This window comes from Manacus vitellinus, unplaced genomic scaffold, assembly GCF_001715985.3.
Source record: "Manacus vitellinus isolate BGI_N305 unplaced genomic scaffold, ASM171598v3 scaffold_3_pilon, whole genome shotgun sequence".
Classification (NCBI taxonomy): Eukaryota; Metazoa; Chordata; class Aves; order Passeriformes; family Pipridae; genus Manacus; species Manacus vitellinus.
Genome location: NW_021940535.1, coordinates 39,293,874 through 39,316,290, shown reverse-complemented (window position 1 = coordinate 39,316,290; position 22,417 = coordinate 39,293,874). Strand labels below are relative to the sequence as shown.

Here is a 22,417-nt window from a genome sequence, read left to right as displayed (position 1 = left end):
CGGTACCTGCTGATGAGGATCCCGCAGGGGCAGCTGGTTCCACTGTTCTTTGATTTGCCCACAGGGAGGACAAGCCAGCTTTCTTCACTGCACATTTGTAATTATCATAGAGTGTTCTGCCATACTGCAAAACAATCAAAACAATAAAATGAGCATGTGTTAGGCATGACATAGGCCAAGCATTCATTTTGCTCTTGGCCTACTTTTCTGACCCTGTTTCTTCCTACTCAGTTTTGTTAAAAAATACCTTCTACAAGTGGTGTGCCCTTTTCTGTACAGGGCCAGGTGGAAAGCATCTCTGTAATGACACAGTAGAACATGACTCCCCATGACTTAACACAGTCCTTCTGATACCATTCTTACATTTTATGTTTGTTTCAGTGTTTGTAAAATTCTTGAAACTTGGCTTTAAAACCAACAGTTCTCAGTAAATATCTTTTTCCAATCTTTTTCCAAGTATTACATTTTCAAACTGGAGACCTGAGACATTGAATCACAGGCTCTAGAGCAAACAGCTCTGTCAGTGTAAGACACAAAATAATTTGATGTTCACCCCATACCTTTGCTGGATGTCACCCTGCAGCAGAACTGGAATAAAAAAAACCCCAAACTAACAGCTGAGAGAAGCAGGACTGTATAGGAAGCTACAGCCAGTACCAAGGCTATGTATAAATCCATCTCTAATTTTTTGTGCAAAACAAAATGGGCTGTCAATTAGGATCTTCTTGAAGAGGGTATTATTATTGAGCCAGATAACTGTGCAGTAAGTTTTATGAGTACATGAGTTTCATAGCAACTGAGCTCACTCTTGTGTTAATAAGATAAATACACTGATAACTAAAGTACAGGGACATTGAGCAAATCCATCCTCATCATGCACTTCTGATCATTCTATGGTAAAATTAGCATGAATGTCCATTCTTGTCACAATATTTCCAGTTGAGGTGATGACAGTCAGCAACCTGAGGAAGACAAGATTTTACAGAAAACATACTTAAGTAAATTTACTTTTAATCTCACCTTGGCAATTCTTATTCCTGTTACCCACTGATGCAGGGTTGCTCGATCATCGCAGCACAAGTACTTGATATATTGTGACTCCTTCTGAATCTGGGGGTGCTGAAAGATATTAATTCACAAAATAAGACAAACACAGAAATTAAATCACTATACAAAAGTCTGAGGCACTGCACAGTGACCTTGCGGGAAAACAACATGAAGATGACTTGAAAAAAAAAAAAACCACAGCAAAAACAGAGTATAAGAAAATATAAAAAAGATGGTGATTATGAACTATACATAAGTTGCCACTGGCAGCTTTTGCTTCAATTAATTTTAATGCATTGTAATATGAATTCAAGGGCTACAGAAATGTAACAGTGGTCTAGAGTTCAATGAAGTCTACAAATGCTCTGGGGTTCAAGGACTAACACTCAATGTATAAACACTGGAAGGAAGTCTGTTTCTCATTGTGGTTTGCCATATGTAAGGCACCCAGACTGAATGCTGAACATAATTAGTTTTCAAAGAGTATGTTAAATTTGTTTAAGCATAAACTTTGAGCTGAAACAGATTTTTCTTCCAAACTGACTGCCTTTCTTCGGGCTGAGTTCTAGCTTTCTTACTATACATTTTGATTGTGCTTTACTCTTGCTGTTGTTTACAACAGTTATGTAAAACTGTGATATGTTCTAGATAGATGATGATTCAAAGTGCAACTCCATCAGAAGTATTCTTTTTCATTTGTTTGTATCAGAAACCTATACAATTTTTAAACCTTTCTTTTTTAATTTTGGACAAAAGTTAGGATCTCTTCCCCTTACTGATCAAGGTAGTACTGGTACGTGCTGACATACTTTTCCAACTCAAAGACCACCAAAATGCTGGGCTGCCTACTTGCCTAGGACTGAAAATTCTCCCAAAGTCTCCGAAGGAATTTGGTTTCCCTGCTACAGCAGAGAAGGATGTAAGTCTATAGTAACTTGGATTGAATAACATACTGTGATCTCTTGATATGCAAGGAAAAGAATGAACCCAAAGAAAAAGGCTTAATTATCCCTTATTTACATGTTCATTTCTATCTATATTCTTAGAAATTTTAAGTACACATTTAGTGAAATACCGTGAATGCACAAAAGAATAGCCAAATACACTCCAAGGATCCACTGTTGTCACACCACTCTCTTTTCAGCCAGTGCAGTTAAAAACTCGAGGCATACCTACACCTAGCAGCAAGGACCCTGGGTTTATACCTATCATTAAGTGCCTTTCAAAGCAGAGCAGTGCTGGAGGTGGAGAATATGGCAGGATCCCTCACAGTGCAGAGTGCTGTGAGCAGCCTGCCAGCCCTGGGCTCCTGTAGGTGCCAGATGTCTCCACAGATGCCTGCTGGTGATTGGGACATCCTGGCACAGAGGACACCTCTGTCCACAGTTGGGTGATCCAGGGGTTCAAAAGCAGAGCCAAATACAGAGGCCTTGCTCCTCAACCATGTTTCCCTTGCTCTCCCCTCAGCACTGAAGACATCAGGCTTCCCTTGCTTGTGCTGACCCAGCTGTTCATGAGGCCACACTCTTGATTCCAAAAAAAGGGAACTGGTCTTGATTAAATATAACCCATTTCATCATGCTGTACTTTTGGGGTTTTTTAAACCCAGCAGTACACAGCATGACCTCACACAGGGCATGGGGATAAGGGCCACTGTAGCTTGAGGAGACAACGAGTGGCAAGGGATGGATGAGAGGATGGGACTGCACAAGGCTGTATTGCTGCCAAATCCCTGCATCATCAAATTAAGGAGCAAGAATGAACACACCAGGGAGATAACTGTGAGGAAATAAAAACCAAAGGGATATTACTCTTGAGAGGTCTCAGTGGCAGATGAGTCCCAAGGCAGTCCCTGTGTTACAGGTCCCTGCGTGTTTGCACTCACCTGCTCACACAGGTCGTCCTGTTGGCCATTTTTCTGCAAACACACAGCTGACCATCTCCCCTGGACAAATATGCGAAGTCTGCTCCAGCCCTCTGGAAGGGCCCATGGCTATCCTATTCTATTACGTTGCTCTGGAGCACTCCAAAGCTGAGAGCTAGGGACATCTCACACTGCAAGCCTAGAAATGCCAGCTCACTGTCTCCAGGTGCCTTAACTGCAGAGCAGGCACCATGCCCACCTCAAGGACCCTCACCCACCTGGTACACTCGCACACCACCCCTTCACACAGTTCAACATACGGGGCTGTATCTTGCTCTTATACACCTCTGTCATGTATCAAATGGAGGCAGTAACAAGGCCCCTGGACAAACAGCTTTTTCTCCAGCTCCCAGCATCAGCCCCTCATCTCCTGCAGACTCAGACAGCCTGAATGCTGCTCAGAGTGGGCTCTGCTACTGCAATATGTGGCCAGGACACAATGCCTAAAAATCCTTATTACCTTCCACCATTTCTCCATTATGTGACCAAACACAGTGAAAATCATTAGAGAATTCAGTCTGAATGGTACCTTAAAACAGCAACTGTAAGCAGACACTTTTTTGCGTGCCAGAGTACATCCCATACCCCTGCGTTACATTATTATCAACGGAGACAAAAGAACCAGGAGGTGCAAACAAAGACACTGCAACCCTGGGTAAATTCAATTCTTCGGGCATTTTTCAATCAGCAACTAGCAATTTTGCTCCAGTGTGTAAGGTCCTACTGAACCCAGCAGATGGCACCCAAAGCTTTCAAAAAGGAAAAAGACAAGCTTTATCTTTTTTTCCTCCTCCTTTTTCATGACAAGGAAGTCCACTGGATCTACATCTTTCCCTCATTTTCAAACACCACACCTACCAACAGTTTTTTAGCACAAGAAAAAATAAAAGACTTCTATCTTTTAACAACTGATTCATGCAAACATCTGGAAGAGAGTCCACACTGTGTAACAAGGCAGAGGAGGTTGTGGCAGAGAGCAAACAAAGTAAATGATGCTGCACATACACACAGCCCTGTCATAACAATCTGCTTTTGGGGTGCTCAACAGGGGCTGCTGCAGACCTCTCCTCTGGGGCACTCTATGGAAGTGTTAGTTTCACAAGAACATCCCTATTGTGAAAGATCAAAGGTCCCTGAACCCAGTATCTGGCCTTCGACACAAATGGGGGAAGAGAAAGAACAAGATAAGCATATATGGTACTTCCTTCTCTGGACTCTCACTGTCTACAACTATTTTCAGGTCAGGCGATTTTCTAAGCACATGGGATTTCTCCATATTTAGGTTCTCCTCCAGATACTTCTTCAGCTTTTTAATAAACACAAAGAGTTCTGGCATCCACAACATCTTTTAGCAATAATTTCCACAGTCTGCCACATACTCTGTGGAGAACTACCTCCTTCTTCTCTAAACTGACTGCCAAGAGCTTTGTGTAACATTCTTGTTTTGGAAGAGACATGAATGCCTGACCCCTACCCACACCTTTCCATGCCACCCCTGAGCCTACAGATCTGAATCATATTCCAGGGAATTTACCTCTTTTTTAGCCTATAGGCTTCTAGTCTTTTCAGTCATTCCTTCAATTTAAAGTAATTCCTTACCTTTGCTTATCCTTGTTGCTCCTGCTTGATACTTTTCCAAGTTTATTATACATCCTCTTTGACATGAGAGAACCAGAACTGCACAGGTGAGCAGAAACCATGAACTTGTGCCATGGTAAGGCAACATTTACTGTTTTATCATCTGTGTCTTTCCTAATCATTCCTAATGCTTGATTTATATATGACAACCACTAAGCACCGAACCTCAGCCTCACAACGGCCTTCCAGAATTCTTCAATCTGCTCTTTCCTTGATGATCTGAATAACATGACATCAGCAGCAAACTTCCTTACCTCACTGCTTATCCTGACTATGACTATTTTGAGACTCTGGGGTTCTCACCATCCTGAGAAGTTGAGAGGGAACTGTCAGTGAACAAGGTGAGAGTGTCCCTTGCTGGACATCATGGGAGTAACTTACTAGCTACCCTCTAGCCTATTTTTTTACTGTCTATTGTTTCCACTAGGCAATCCATCTTAACTACCGATATTCACCAGTGGGGCCTACTCCAAATTGCCCCAATCAGTTCCTTGATTAAATTACTTCAGTCAGCAACCATGATTAAGCACAGAGTCAAAATGTGCTGTCAATTAGGGACCAAACTAGCAGGCTGCTGAACCCTCAGCTCTCAGAAGGAAAGTCAGACATCTCAGAGCTGTTCAGACACTCTGTATCTTCTCTTTGTAAAAGCTGAGAACTGTACCCTCTCTTACTTTCCAAGAAGCAGCAGAGGCACTGGCTCTTTTTACATACAAATTCATCAATGACACATAAAGCTTAACGTTGTACTGGACCCATGGCCCACTGAGAGTCAACTGGAAATATCCCCATCACCTTTCCTGGGCTTTGGATTGCATCTAAGGAGGACTGTTCCATACTGCCAGTGCAGAGGCTGCCTACAGCAGTTGTCTGCAAGGCCAGACCACGGAGTCAAACACCAGCAGCACCAAGTTTAGTACTGAAGGTTTATATCTACAGAAGATTATTATTAAGTGGCCCAGATGGAGGCATTTGGCTTCCTGTGTTTAGATCCATGAAGCACGCTACAGAGTAGCATAACAAAATTATGCTACTAATGTTTCAGCCAAGAATTGTCACACCCCACCCCAGCAGTTGTTCTCTTGGAAGAACTGTACCATAATGAAATTGCTTCAGCAGTACAAATAGCAGAAGTCTCTGCTGTCAATACTGACCTTTACAAGCTTGACTTGCCACTAAAAACTTCAGGCAAAATCTATTAGATAGTGCATAAAAATGGTGATTCAGGGTAAGCAATTCAAAGAAGAATCTAGGCAGCTGGAAGTCCCTGGAAATGCTGACTTGGTATGAAAGTCCCTAAATCCCTATGATTCCATGTGGACCAATTTCCTCCTTTCACAACTCCTGTGTCTCAGAAGAGCGCTTAAGTACAGCACACAGATGTAAGGAGCTGTAGTGACTATGCAAGCCTGGTTTTGCTAAACTAGATTCAGAGGTCACAGCAATATCACTCATGACAGCCACGTGAGAAATACTGTACTTTAGGGTAAAATGGCACTAACCTCAATTAATGTTATGCATCTCACACATAGAGACAGATAATTTATTTTTTATAGGGTGTAAACCGTGTCCTGAGAGGATCATTAAAATCATCTGACAGCAAAGTGAAAACATCTTCTCTGGAAAGGTTAAGCACCTTTGCTTCTGAAACATGCAGCACCAAAATGAAATACAAAAGACAAAATACAACTGCTTAAAAAGCAACCACTCTAGAAGACATAGTTTGAACGAAAAGTGGGAATATGCAAGTAGAAGGAGACTTCAGAATTTTTCTCCCATTAAAAAAATGTAACAGCACTTTGAAATAATACAGAATACAGTGAACTTTTTTCCGTCGATGCCAAAACTCCTAATAATGATGAATTAATTACATCATTGAGCCTGATTTCGAAAGTATTAGAGTCTGAGCACCTCAAAAGGACATGCCATGTTTCACCCAGAAAAGCACTGAAGAGGTTTGGAACAGAATCTAGTGTTCTCTTATGACCCACTGTCTATAAGCATCAACTGTCCAGAGATAGAGAAAGCAGAAGCACTTGAATATAAAGAGGTTATTTTCTGAGGAGATTTAAAGAAATATTTGTCCACAGATTACATTTTCAGATATAAAATAAATTCTTTGCCTAAGGAAAAAAAGATAGAACACATTGAAAACCTGAAGAAATGGGAACTGAATGATGCGGTTTCTGTGGTCTCTGCCAAAACAAATGACTAAAGGCCATGTGTGCATGAAATTGGAGATTATCCCAATAAAATGTTCTTTCTCTTTGCCTTCTTCCAACACTGAAGATGAAAAGTAAACTGAAGTTACTCAGGCATCTCATTGGATTCCTTGCCCCGAAATATATGGATCATTGCTCAGTTTCTGAGGCAGAAACAATAGCCAGAAGCATAAAGAGTGACTAACTTTGGATCAAAAGCTTTGGCTTTCAGCTGAATTTTCACAAAATGGTCAATATTTTTTGATACCTTAACTGTTACTGATAAACTTGTGCTGTGTTGAACTAGCTTCCCAGAAAGGATGAGACTCTTCTGGTTCCCATGACTGCAAGTACAATTAATACTCAACACCTTTCAAAAATCACACTGAAGTAGTTCAAATTTGCAATCTATTTAACTATTAAAAACAGTCAAATTCTGATGCCATGCACTCCTTGCATGAAGATGATCAGGCTTAAATGCTCTTTTGAAGATGTGTGAACTCCACAGATAAAACAGTAACTGTCCTATTATCAGGAAATTATTCTTTTGACCTACATTTCTCTAATGACTGAGGCAAATTTTTTAGATCATTAAAATATGCAATAGCCATTGTAACCAAAGAGGTCTGCTTTATGCAGGAAATAATATTTTCTGAAGCTATTATATTCCACTTCTCACTGTTCATTCTCTGTCCTTATTCTCCCCATTGTTTATACATTAATCTTGCAAAACTACGCACGTATTACGACTGTAATCCCACATATCTGAAAGTGTTCTGCAATAAAAAGTATTTCTGCTTTTGCTTTCTCAGTTTATCTAGCAATGAATTTTACTCTGAAACACTTACCTGAAGCATTCCTGCTAACTCAATTTCCAAATCTTTCACATAAAGAAATAAAAAATCTCCTGTTTTCTATCCTTGTTTCCTGCACTAGTCCTTTGTTCTACATAGTTGTTCTTCATAGTGTTTTCTATCTCAAACACTGCTAATTTTCACCTTCTACCTTCTTAGCTGTCATTGTGTGGAATGCATTATGTACAGGACTCAGTCTGCGATGGAGCACACCAGGTGTGAGGGAAGAGGGAATCAGGAGCTAAGCAGCTAAATACCAAATTATCTGCTAGAATGATGCTGCTGTTACAAACAGAAGCTATTCTTCTTGAAAATTTAATCCCAAATTTCTTTGGATCATTAGGAATTCTTTTAAAAAATTGTTTTCCAAATGACGCCAGGAATACTTAACTGTTTTAACTGCACAGGAAAATGTACCCAGCTGTGGAAATAGAGGATGATTTGCCTTTGTCTCAGTTTATCCCCAGGAAACCAATTTTTTTCATCCTAGATTAATTCAGCATTATGCACCATTACCTCCAGATTACTCAAGCATAACCAGCACCAATAAACTATAATTAAATCCTCTCTTTGTCACAGGCACATCAGACTGACTAAACCAGCAAATTTGCATATAGATTACCTTGCTATTTGTCTGCTTTGAAAGATTTTTCAACATGGTGTGACAAAATCAGCTCCTGGACTAGTGTGTGTGCAGATGCACACACAGAGACATCCAATGCACAAAATAAACATTATGTTCACAATTTCTGCTCCGTGCAAGAGATGCTGTTGCTAGCACGATGAACAGATTCATTCCTTCCCAGTGGAATCTCTTGGTTCTGAGGACTTTCAGCTTCAGAATATGAAATGAATTACAAAAGGTCTCATCCATTTCCACAGCATTTCCCATGTAACACAGCACATGATGAATGAGAAGATCCACAGGGAATCTACACATATTGCATTTGTAAATGCAAAGGTAACTGAGGCACCAAACCACTCCTACTTGCTGTGTGAGGTGTGTGAAACTGTTTTTTCTGTGAAGGAGAGAGATTTTTGTTCCCTCACTGTTCCTCTACCAGGAGTGACCAGCACTCTCCACAGGGTGGCAGGGAGAGCTGTGCTGTGACCTTCTCCTGCCTACTGTGCTGGGAACAGAGGGACAGATCTGACCTTGACAGATGCAGGTTTGAGTGAGAGTCTTCTTTCACACTTAGTTGCCCTTTCCTTTCTTCTTTTCTGCATATGGAGATCTCTGTTAAGAAAAGACTTGCTTTATCCGATGTCAAAGTAAAGGGTGTGATCTTGAAATTTATGTAAGCATTACATTTAGGCCAAGTAGAAAATAGGAAGAATCTGCATGTTTAGAGAAGCAGATGTCTTGGAAGTATTTATTTTATTCAGAGGCTCTATTTTTAATATGCTCAGGGTTCTTTGTGTTGTTTTTTAAATGTGGGACTTCCCTTGAGGGAGGAAGGCCTGTTTAGCAGTGGTATAGAACAACTGCATTTAAGAAGGTTAGAGCTCAGTGCAGATCAGGAGCCACTGGGGAATAAAACAGTTCTTCAAGTTTTATAGTTGCCCCAAGGTCTAAGAATTCCTGAAAGCCAGGTCCACTGGCGCATCTGTGCCAGGGTGCACTCTCATCCTCAGGACCCAGCCATGTTGGTTCTGGGCTGCTGCCAGGGACAGCTACAGGTGATCCTGCTCTCAGTCACCAACTACCAGCTGTGCCCTTTGTGGTTGGTCCCAGCTGGGCTTTCTGCTGCCTGAGAGTAGCTGATACGAGGAAGTAGCTGCTTTGTTCCGTTACTGCAGTTGTGTCCTGAATCATCCTGATAGGAAACTCCTCAATAAGCTCAGCTAAGTGCTCTCTCTTTTGCTAGTAAACACTGTGATGTGCTTTTAAATAGTTTCTGGCACACCACCCTTTTGCCCATTATGTCCTCAGTGTCTTGATGGTTAACAAAGAAGCAAAAAAACATCCCATTTTTGTTGTAAACTGTAGTAGATACAGTGCGGTGCTGACATAATGGGAAGAAATTATAGGAAAGGAGCATTCACAACACATTATGCTTCTCTAGCTGTAAGAGGAACATCCTACAGGGTGGATCTGCAGACAAGAATACTTATATTTGAGATAGTCTAGGTGCAGCTTCAAAATCACAGACTGCAAAACCCACCCCAGCTTCAGGCTAAGTATCAAAGCAACCTGCCCATGATGTGCATGATCTTGCTGTTGCTACACTAATACCAGTACCCAAGCCAGTAACCCAAGTATGATCACTGAAGTTGAAATGGCTAGATTAAAGAAGAAACAGGACAAGCGGGAGCTATTGCTCCTGGGGATTTGATGCATGTTAGCTGGGACAGGCACTAGGACTAAAGACTCACTGTCTCTGCAAGCTCCACACCTCACTGGAGCCTAGGAGAAAGAACTGGAGAAAAAACCCACATCCCATTTAGAGAGATCCAGGGTGGAGCAACATTCAAAGAAAATTCAAATGTTCAGAGTCATGAAGACTTTGAGGCAACACCCATATTGTTCATGTCTGTGTCAGACAACCTGAAAAATTGCATTGTTCTAACTAAAACCAAGTCACTAGTGTTGAGATTAACATTAGTTATAGTGCTCCTCTTTCCTTTAAGTTCTTGGCAATGCCTGGCACACAGACACAAAAATGCATTCTCATTCTGCTCATTCTTGTAATATTTCTTGAGTGCTCTTCCCTCCTTAAAGACACATCATAAAGATGACCAAGGTTGGGGGGCAGCAAAAGGAAAGGTTTTATCTTTTCTCCCTGCTAATATGAGACAAGACCTTCAAAGGCAGGAACAAACGTTACTGTTTTTAACCTAGTTATTTGTGTAGAAGGCTCATCATACAAATGGGGACTGGAAGAAAAGCAAGGACGTTTCCTTCAAGCATGAGGCCATATTCAACTGCAAGCCAGCCCACTCACTGGCCATTTGCTGCCATTTCAATGAACAAAGGGCATTTCCCTGTTCTTGAAGTAAGGATGCCAATTAGCTTAACCGGTCAGAAATAAATACAGTATTTTTTTCAACTCAATGCTCAAGGCTGGGAAATTATGTCTGGTTCTGAATTCAGCAGGATATTCTCAATGCTCAATGCACCTGTCATTTCATCTTGAGGACTTCATTCTCAAAATATGGCAGGATGAGAAATCATCAAGGATGATGGTTTGTTTTCCTTTGACATGTCAGGACAAGTTTCTCCCAACAAGAGAGATATTTTCTTCTGGGAGACTTCCATATAAAAACAGACAGGAACAAAATGTGACTAAGTGTGACAGATGGTTCTATGTCACTGTCCATACACTTTTGTGTCACCAAGCAACCAATCAGAGAGACCGACTTTTAACTTTGTTCTTTCCCTCAGCCCACAGATCTCAAGATGTATGACATCCTCAGCTCCAACCTCCAAAAGTAAGAGAAGGATATGACAGAACTCACTGCAGCAGCATGCCTTCAAAAAGGTATATGTAGAATTCAAATTAATATACAGAAATTATAATAAATATTAAACTCTCCATTGTACCACTGTCAGAAAGCCACCCTAAGTGAGAGACTTCCACTTCTGAAATAACAGATTTGAAGATATCAGTACCTGCCCATACTTCCTGACCAACTCCAACCACTGCAAGTGACAATCATTAAAAGAAGCCAAGATTGAAACTGAGCCCATAAGGAATTTACCAAATGATGATTTGTAGGAATTAAAATGAAGAACAATCACCGTAAAATAATCTACTCATCACTAAGTCGTGTTGCTCAAAAATAATGATCTGATCAATATGATGTTTACTGCAAATGCATTTTAGAAGCATCAGAGTAAACAGTCTTGCTAAGTAGGTTTCATACATTTATAAGCCTTCCCTACTGAGCTTTTAATCTTGTTCTTCTCATTTCACATTAAGGGTACGGCACTAACATCACACATGAAATAAAGGAAGTATTTTAGTTGAGTTGTGCCTTATTGCTAGTGAAAATAACATACCTCTTTTCACAGAAGATGGCGGTAATTATTGTGAACAGTTAAACACATTGCTACATGCATTCAAAAATCATGCTTTTATTCTCATCTGAGCAGAATGTGAATAACTGTCATTAAATTAGTCAGATACTTCCTTGACCAGTCATCTGTTTAGAAAATCAATTTCCCCTTATTTTTTATATCAGCTCCCCTTTTCCTTTTTTTCATTAGAGGTTGTATTTTTCAGAAGAAATACTTACCTGTTAACTTCAGAAGGCTCGTCCCTATTTTACAAGAAAGGATAAAATGCTTCTTGCAGAGCATTTTGTGGAGGACTATAGTATTAAAACTGCTCATCTGTGTTAATTAGATACATCTGTTTCAGAAAATATGTATGTATCTATAAACCACTTCTGCTTGGCCATATGTAAATTAGGCTAGGAGACATTTTTGGAACAGAATAAAAAAAGTGCTGTAAGTATGCAGCTACAGCCAGAAATGTGGTATTATAAGTGACCTCTGATGTGAATGTTTCCTTTACTTTTTTTTTCTGAGATGGCAAGATACTGTGTTTTCTAATACTTTGTTTGCACTGCAGGTCTTTAAAAAGAAAAGCAGCAACAAATCTTCTGCCTTGTACACAGTAATCCCACTGTATTCTAAAATCTGTATTAATGACAGATAGCAAGCAAGGCCCAATTACTGCAATCTCAAAGCTTCATTTCTTTCTGATTTAAGTGAAAAGCATAGGCTTCTTTTCCTTTTCTGAGAGGAATGTAGAATTCCCAGCCTACTTGCAGTGCTACTACCTGGAAAGGCAGCAGTGAGATACTCATTCAATAGCAAGCATTGATTTTCATGAGTGGATGAACAATGTATTTTGCCCTCCTGCCACAAATAGTTGTGCAATAAAATATGACAAACGAGAGGTCTATTCCCGCAAGATTTTGTGTCTCAGTTCAACAAACCCTCAACAGGTATGACTATGCTGCAAAAAAAGTAGACATACTTTTTAGTATCTAATCCATGGTGCTCATAACATCAACATTAGGGACTGCCAGTCTCATCATACATCTGCTCTGTGTGCCATTTGTCCAAATGTGTCCAGTCACCTGAACAGTCACCATATTCACTCCTGTTTTAAAGACAACTTTATAGATGTAGTGTAGATACATATCATAAAACTATCAGTAATAAAATTAAGGTTCTAAACGTATGTTGCTGATCAATAATGAAGCAAAGAAGAAATTACACATGATGTTGCAGGAGCTTTTTATCTCATCAGGGTCTCTGGAGCTTCACATTTAAACATGTTTACATATAAAAGAAAATGTGTGACATTTGCAGAACTTATTTTTCCTGTACATTACCTTTAAGACAAAGCAGTGGTCTGTAGGTGCCTTGTATTTCACTTTGTGTTGATAACCATAATACACATTCACATTCTCAAACTGAAGGAAGCATGCCAGATCCCGTGATGTCTACAAATGAAAAGCAAGCACATCACTGTTAGAACAAACTGAATTTTGATGTGAAACTCATTAATAGGACCTTTTTAAAGTGCATGAATGCCAATGTGTATTGTTCCTGAAACTGTCATGAGGCTGACTGAAAAAAAAAAAGACTAATTTTAAATGTGTGCATTCTTAAACTAACAAGTGGAAGAGGGTAAGTACATATTACAAATAGTATATAACACAGTGCAACAGTTTGCTCTTGTTCTGGTTTTGCTGTGCTTCATTGCTTTATCTGGAGATTTTTTTCTTATGGATAATAAGACCAAAGAGAATACCATAGTAAGAAACCACACTGTTACAATTCTAAGTAGAGAAAGAAGGTTTGAGGTTCTAAATTTCTTCAAGAGCTCGTTTTTCTTTTGTATATGTAACACACAAACTCTCATCAGGACATACGCACACATTTCATCTGTTTTGCTCTGAGTTTTCTTGAATTTCCTGGCATCGTTCCTTTTCTGTTTATCATAGTACTGTTCACAATATATTGCTAAAATAACAAGGTTTCTTCTGGTGGCATATTTCTCAGTGAAGAATTTTGCATACAAAGCATAACTTTAGCAGTCCTTCAGGTAGAAATGCAAAAATAGCCATGTCACATGGTCAGTGTTGGCTAAATCAGGAAATTGTAGGGGGAAAAAAAACAACAAACCACAAACCCCCTCTACCCCTAAGAATGAGGTTATATTTCTGCATAATTGGTTCTTCTATGCTGTTCTCATTGATATTTTCATTACAATACACCCTTGAGTGTATCTACAAAATGAGTTTGCAACTAAGATTTGTGGGGAGAGGAAACACTCCACACTGTATGTAGACAGGCCTTCTCCCTCTCCCCTTTCTCTGCTGCAGCTGATGCCAGAAATTTTATCAGTGACTGTGTGGACCTAGGTTCCAGAATGTGCTCAAATCCATTCAGTATATAACGAGTTGTTCTTTTCCCTTAGGTACCAGACAGTGGTGACTAGGACCAATATGAATGTAGCTGATATTTTCTTGGAGTAAGGAACATATTTTTATGCAAGGGACTAAAGCACTTATTGTCAGTATTTGTGCAATGTTAACATGACAAAGCAACTTTTAAACTGTATCTGCTATTCTGATGCTGTTGTTTTGTGACCCTGTCAATTAACAGCCCATTTTGGAATAGGGCATAAGTAGAGCAATGCTGAAGAAAGAAATTAAGACAGCAGTGTTGACTGGTGCTGGTTTGTTAACAAAAAACCCAAAACAACAAAAACCACCACAGGCATGCGTGTAAAATTACCTGAACATGTCCCTGTATTTTCATGTTCACCATGTATTTTACAGCCAACACTAAGTGCCAAAGGTATGCCAGACTTCTTTCTCTCTTGTAACAAGTGATAACATGAAAATACAATGAATTTAAAACAGCTGCAGCAGCTGAAGATACTATTGCATGCTAATTCTTTGTTTCTGTTCCTCAAAGAAAGATCACTCTACCCACAACTGAATGATGTGCAAGGTGCATGTGTACTCTTCATGCCATCCTGACACGAGATGAACTCTCACAATTTAAGGGCTTTGACTGAAGAGCTCTATGGAATTCTGCTGTAGTGCTTTAAGATGTTTAACACCCTCACTGCACTCCACTCATCTACCACAGATTACTGTCTCCACAACAGGTGTGTGTACCTGAGCCTCAGCTGTTCCAATACAGAGTGCAGTAACTAAGATAACCACTAAACACAGATTTGAGCTCAGAGATTTGACTTCCTCTGGAATGGCTAAGACATGGATATGCATCCTTTTCCTCTAGGCTGTTACAGATGCAGGAGCACACAGTTGACTGGTACTATTTGAAAGAGCTGTGACTATCTACCAAAGAACTAGATTCAAGGTGCTCAATCCCTGTGAGTGGCTGAGTCGGTAATATAGTGATTTTAAAGCGCTCACACTGCTCCTAAAAATGGCTCAGTTATAAGCAGGGTGATACACAGGCTGTTACATAGGCTGTAACAACTAAAAGGCAATAAAGTGTTAAACAGAGTTACAAGGTGACTATGTGGACCCTATGTTTGCAGGCTATCACCTGAAACCCCCCTCCCACTTTCCTCATTTGTATTATGATGAAAAGTCACTAAAATGGGTATCATTGGATGATGAAAAAAGGCTGAGTAACTTTCACAACATGCTTGCCCTGTCTTGGCATTGTACTACTGGTCATCATTGGAGGCATGCTATGAGGAAATGTCCAAGATGGACTCTGCATTGGACTATTCTTACACTTTTTCCACCTTAAGTGCCTTCCAAATAGCATTCCAGACCCTAATCGATAGGATGTTGTGTGTGCAGTATGATTTGAGGAGTGAAAGCTGTTATCTCAGGGTCAGACAAAGTCAAAGTAAATAGATGTGAAAGCAGCAAGGTAACCTGTGTTTCACTGCGATTTAGTTATAAACACAGGTCACTGGAGCAGCAGAACAGCATTCCTTCGCAAGATATAATTTTTTTCCTTTGTAATTTAGTCAGGAAATAGCAGAACAGTTAAGTTTTAAAGCACAAATCCTAACAGTAAAGTTTCACCAAAATTTCTAAATATGAAGCACTAGCAGAGCTGTAAGTGGTAACAGAAATTGTTTTCAGAATACAAAAAAAAATATAAAATACCATCTGTCCCAGAATCCACCATTCTATCTCATCACTGTGGAAATGAAAAGCCAGCCACCCTTAAGTGCAACATGTCCAGGACTCTTTGCTTCTTTAGTACTGGCAATTCAGACTCTAAATACTTTGCAATACTAAATGTCAGCGCATTTGATTCAGACAGGTAGATGCTTCTGTCTCACTTCTTTCTACACACAGGGTAGTCTTAAAAAGCCTTAAAAGGCACAACACATTCTCTAGGTACAGATCACTGTAGGAAGAAAAGTATAGCATTTCTGCACATTGGTTACTGGTGCAGAAAATATCAAAGTAAAATTCTACCTTTTTTGTGATAAGAAATAAGTTTACTTGACAACTTTTTAAAATACTCTTTCGCAGGGAACCCATATAACAGTGAAGCATTTTGGCAACATAACACCAGCTGACAGGAGCTTTGCTGTTTTCTTTCCCCTACTGACTTCCGCAGCAGTGCTATTCCCTTAATGCTTTTATCTATCTCTAGAAATAAAAAGGAGAGAAACATGACAGGATTCAGTGACTACATTCTAGTATTTGCACAAGTGGTGTAGTCAAAGATGAACCATAAAAACCCCTACCTCTCAGATGCACCAAACAGTGCTCTTAAAATGTCACCTTGGGAGTTTTACACTTTCACCTCCATGAATTGTTTTATTGCTAAGAGGATTATTTGGCTTCCTGACCTTGGTTTTTCCTTTGGGTACATAATAAATTCCAGAAGCTCGTAGAAGAAAATAACGCCTCTTCCAGGACTTTTTTCCATCTTCTTTTAAATAAAGGGCCCCTTCAAGCTCTGGCACAATGACAGATGTCCCACAGAAGCTTTCCTGTACAACAAGAACAACAATGCACAAAATAAATCAATTTAAGCACAGTCCTATTAATAAATAGCAGAAAAATGCTTCCTTGAAAAATAAAGATATTTCCTGTGACAATGAACATATGAATATGGGGAATGCAGGAGATGAACACCTTAGACAGGTAAAGGAAACTTTTCCAAGATAATGTGGTAACTCTGCCATCCAAGTTGGGTGCTCACGCTGAAAAAGAAGGCTTTCAAAACCTCCATTCCCTAACAGGTCAAGCAAAAACCTACAAGAGGTTTTAACTAGACATAGATATGCTCAGTGAAGGCAATAGAACAAAATGGTTGGTCCTGTTGCTGCGTTTTTTTCTCTACTGCTGTATTTATAGGTTCTGTAGAGAAATACTTCTGCAGAGAGATTCTTTAGAGACTCCTCAGAGCTCCAAGAACAGCCACAGAAAAACTCCCTCTCAGTCTCTGCTTTCACCTTTAAATATCTGCTAGCACTTACAACACTGTTTAAACAAATACACTGTTTGCTTGAAGGACCTATTGGTAATTACTATTATAAAAATATATAAAAATTACTATTGGGTAATTTTTAATGCCAACACACTCATCACTTAAAGTTGGCATTTAGAATTCACCAGGACTTTTGCTGGGTGACATCTGATGCCTTCATGAGCTCTAATTTTGAAATGTGAGTCCTCAGTCACCTGAGAAAAAGCATTTCCTTACTGAACTTTTACTAAACTCAAAATGCTTGCTTAGAGAACTGTGACAATATTTTCTTTCAGATAGCTCTGGGTTTTTCTCAGGCATGCCACTGAAGCAAACTTAAGCAGGAAAGGCAAGAGGTTAAACAGACTTTCTGGAAAAGTGGAAAGGTTCTTTTTCTGTTGTAGTACAGCTAATAATTAGAGAAGGACATCTACTTCAAACCCAAAAGATAATTGCTTGGTACTGGTCAACCTTAATAACCATAAAAGGTCCCAAGGGCTGGCCTAAGGGTGCACAATCTGCATTTTCAATGAGGGGCAGCAGATGCAGAGAAAAATTTACCTATTAAACTCGAGATACAAAGATGCCAATGAACACAGAACTCTCTGTTATTACACACTTGCCCACAAAGAACTAAATGCTGTTATTGCAGAGCAGATGAAGATGGTGGCAGGATTTTGGTGACATTTGCATCATCAACCTAATAAATTGACTTACCTCCAGTAAAGCCTCTTTGTTTTTATCATTCATTTCTTTGCTTTCATTCTTCCCTTTGTTTGCCAGGTAGAAATTCTGATGAAGACACAAAAGAAATGGATGTTGATTATAAAGTCAGCAATATAAGTAACTAAATTACAAGAAACCCACTCAGTAGTTACTGAGTCTTTCAATACTGAGTAGCTGAGTCAGCAGGTGCAAGAGGCAGATGCTCATGGACCCTTATAGAAAAATTTAATCGCACCTGCCTGCTTATGAGTTTTAATTCTTTATTTTGAATATAATTCGAAAGTAATCCAAAATTACTTTTACCCATGTGTATACAGCCTCCCAAAATTAAAAACAGCAGCTTATAGTTTTGCTTGTTTTTCTGGATCAATGGGTTTGGTTTTAGCATTCCAATTTTCACTGCTTCCTTTATTATTACAGGTGGTAGAGAACCTAACATTCGATTGCATGCTGATACACAATGAATGTAAGGCAGTATCGAGAAGCTAGAAAGCCTTTCCTAACAACCCAATCTTGCAGTTTGGATATAACTCAGCTCTTAATTTTTATTAAAAGTGCTTATATGCTAAAACATTTATCCAAAGTTATTACTTTCTGCTTTTAAACCCCTGCTCATATTCTGCAAAGTATTTTTATGCATTATTATATATTAAAATATATTAAATGATTATATATTAAAAAATCTAGAAAAAATTCAAATAAACGATCACCATGATATCTTGGCACATGTGCTCCAGCCTACTGAAAGAAAAGCCTACCCTCCTCCATTTCTGTGCCAGAGGGCTGTGAAGCTTCAGCCACCCTCAGAGGACCCGGTGCCTATCCCCCTGCAAACAGGGAAGCACAGCACCTCATGCATATACTTAGCAGTAAAAATAAATTTACCCACTGTTAAACAGCAACAACAATTCTGCATCCATCTCTGTTGTACAGGTGGACAAATGGACAGCACTTGGACATACTTGCAAATTCTGGCAGTGGGAAGGTAGCTCAGGAGCATGCTAGGACTTGTGTGCTGGAGCACATGCAGTGGCTTTGCTCAACAGCAAGAGGGGCCAGACAAGCAGAGTCTGGCTGGCTGCAGATTGTAAGGCAGCTGCAAGTGAAGGAAGCAGGTAGATCAAGGATGCCACGCATCAAGCAGCATCTGGATCCATGGGCTTGAGGCCAAAATGATAACACTCAAAATTCTCATGTTCTATAATTTTTCAGTTTATCTGACTTTTTATCTCTCTCCTTTTTTTCACGTCTCAAGACTATGAGAAGGGGACAATATATTTACATGCCTAGAACTCCACAACAACTAAACTGCAACATAAATGCAAACATTACCAAAATAAAAGTGAGAAGTGTGTAAATGAAGGAACATGCCGTCGCCACCATATAAGAAAGAAACAAACAAGCAGCAAATCTGCTCTGCCAGCATACCACATTTACAGTAACAAGGTCTATCTGATCTTCCACACAACCACATCTTCTTTTTCAAGCAGTGCTGTGAACAGCTGTCTGCCAAAACACAAGCCTCATAGCAGATGGTTTTTGGAGAGGCACCAGGAGAGGAAGGGGAAGAGGTCTGGATCTCAAAAACAGTTCTTTAAAAACTGCTTTCTTAAAAGTTCACATTAAGTCAGACGGGATATCAGAAACACAGCCACCTGCAATTTGGCATGTGCTGATGCCATGTCTATGGTATGAGAAACTTGAATGTTCAGTACAATAGACAGTTATCCCAGGAAATGCAGTTGGCTTCAGACTGCCTGGACGTATTTTTAGTCCACAGCCGAAGGTAAGCAAACACTAAGGACACAGCTTTGCAACTACATCTGAAGACAGTATTCACAGTGGAAAAAATCCCAAGCCAGCTCAAAAAACCCACCACTTAAAAGTGTGTTCTCAGTATAACCTAGAGTGACGCCTGCCTATGCAGTCCAAAATGGTAGGTCTGACTGAGTGACAATGCTCCACTCATCCCTCTGGAAAAAAAGATGCTGTTCTGAGCAGCTGCAGCCCAGTCCTCTGTGCACATGCAACAGGTCTTCTTGACAGGCAGCACTATCACAACCCTGCTGGCTTAATGTTGGCACACCCACCCTGGCACTGATGAAGGTATGAAGAGAAATCTCAGAGAGATTGGGTCTGGGTTGGACCTCCAGACTTTGGGATGGATTTGGAAAGCAGACAGACATGCAAGCTGTAAGTATTCTTCTATAGATCATTATAAAGGCATAGTACAAATCCTAAAATACACAATGAAGATTTATCAAGGTAAGTACACCTTATCACTGTCTGAACAAGGCTTGGCTCATCAGCTTTACTACCGGTGGGAGAGGATTCATCTGGTTCAGTCAGCCTTCCGTGCACTGATAATAAGAAAACAAAGCTCCTCTGATTACAACTGATTCACATTCAGGCATCTGGCATTTATTTAGCAGAAGCACAGACCACCCTGTACTGACATAATCAATCGTAAAGAGAAAGTTTGCAAAAATATCCACGCTGGATCTCTAACACCACAGCTTTTTCATTAGGGAAACAGGGCTCTGTCACCTAACCCAATGCTACACAGATGTACACTGTCATCTTTCACCTGTCAACACACATTTCATTTGTTACTGATTACCTCCTTTACATCTTTGCCCTGAAATCTGGAAGTACATGGTAATTATTTGTCAGTGGCTAAAAACCTGGGGAGCAGACTGTACACTATACTTGTTTTATCACCGTGTGGTCTCCTATTTTTGATGAGAAGCATTCATCCTAGAGGAAGCAAACCACATGTGTCCAGAAGAGGTCATTTCAAGTCCAGTAGTCAAAGGTCATGATAAAAGGCAAGCTCTTTCCTGTGTGAGGACACCGCTGTGAAATGCATGTTTGATTTGCCATGTCAGGTCATTAATGGGACAAGATATGGCTACAGGGCAGCTTTCCACATATATCTACAGATTTGAGAATTAACTATTTCTTACATTCAAAAGATGAGTCTATGCATAAAATCTTTCCACTTAAGGCTACAGCCATCTCCTTTTGTGTGGAAAGGCAGGTAAAAAAAATCAGGTTGTATCTCTCTCCACTGTATAACCCTCAAACAGTGGAAGAAGAAAGTGTTTTCATTAGTTTCAAAAAACATCTATGGTGGCATGTAAGCAAACCAAACTTGGATCATGGTAGAAACAGTAGCCTTAACTACTGCGCTGATCATCGTTCGTATCTCTATATTTATAAAAAAGCATTTCCTAAATGAAACAGCACCTCTCTCATACCTTTCACCCTTTTTCATACACAGCCTCATACAAGTGGGAATACAGCAGCAACTACTTGTCAGTATACAGCAAAAAATAGGTGTTCCAAGAAAGTATGCTCCCCCTGCACCCCCTACTGCTTAGGCTGTATTTTTGCTTTCAAGCTACTGCAAGGTCCACAACAGCACAGATCAGACACTGTGCAGCAAACAAGGCAGCTGCTTCATACTCGTGACTACCTTCTTTGAGCAATGGGCTGCCTGTTTACACTCATCCAAACTGCACCCAAAATGAGGCAAGAACCGGCTAGCTCACATCCCATTTCAGATAATTTCAACTGTGTACTGAATGCAGTATGGTTTGTGCAGAAAAAAAATAAACCAGAACATGGTCATACCTGCAACTCATATCATGATGTGTCCCCCCAAAAAGTGCACACTAAAAACATTAGAAGATACCTATAATTGCTCTGAAGATCATAAATGTAAATAAATATATGAAGCTAAAGGCCAAATTCTTTGAAACCCCCAAAAAGAGATAAACATTACTAAGCAATGGAAGTACAGCGAAAAACACTTCCCTGTTCTCACTTCTATTTCTTTGCACTTTTGCCAGCATACTCAATAATCAGGTTCCCTGCTACCCTTTTATGTTTCCTTCACTGGGTAACAGTGGAGACAAAATAAAAACCTTGAGTCATAGGAAGTGGCCAAACTGGTGAAAAACAAAAGTATCACCTGCTGGATACTAGCCCAATTTCACTGACTTCAAAATAAATATTCAAGCATGAAACTCACTACAGGTGTCCAGTTATGAAAGACATTATGAGTTCTTACTCCACCTCCTTCTGACACTTTTGAGAACTCTGGTTTTTCAGAAGAAATAAAATGTCAATTCAGTCATGGATTCTCCATTGGAAGGTGTAGCTCTCACTTCTGGTTCACATATGAAGGAGCAGAAGCATAAAGTACTCACTGTATAGACTTCCAATAATTTTCATAAATAATGTCCCATTATAATAAAAGAAACCCAAAACCAAAAAACCCCACATGTACATGCTGTTTGACTGCACTGTTTGACTTTATCAAAAGAAAAACACAGGAAATCAAAGTTCATGCTAGAAAAAGTAAAATACAACACTCTAAGAGCATGACCAGTAATTTAGTCAGGAGTTTAAATTCAGCTATCCCTTAAAAATAGCTGTGTTTCCCCCATTTTTCTTTCTTTTAGAGTATCTTTTAGCTGAGAATTATTCTTTGAGTTTTTGAAAAGAGGTCTTTAAATCTGCCAACCTCTCCTTTCATGACAAAAGCACAGCATCACTCAACCACATGACAAAGCAT

At 39.7% G+C, this 22,417-nt stretch overlaps 1 protein-coding gene across 1 annotated transcript in view; it reads right to left on the bottom strand.

The window, feature by feature from the left end:
- The window catches only part of APBB1IP (amyloid beta precursor protein binding family B member 1 interacting protein), a 65,266-nt gene that overhangs the window by 8,573 nt on the left and 34,276 nt on the right, over positions 1–22,417 (bottom strand). Inside the window, exons 8-12 of the mRNA XM_018075192.2 lie at positions 17,827–17,901; positions 16,487–16,630; positions 13,014–13,124; positions 1,021–1,119; positions 7–124 (exon numbers count right to left, since the gene is read on the bottom strand). Of these exons, the coding sequence (XP_017930681.1) occupies positions 7–124; positions 1,021–1,119; positions 13,014–13,124; positions 16,487–16,630; positions 17,827–17,901 (547 nt within the window). The remainder of the gene's footprint in view (positions 1–6; positions 125–1,020; positions 1,120–13,013; positions 13,125–16,486; positions 16,631–17,826; positions 17,902–22,417) is intronic.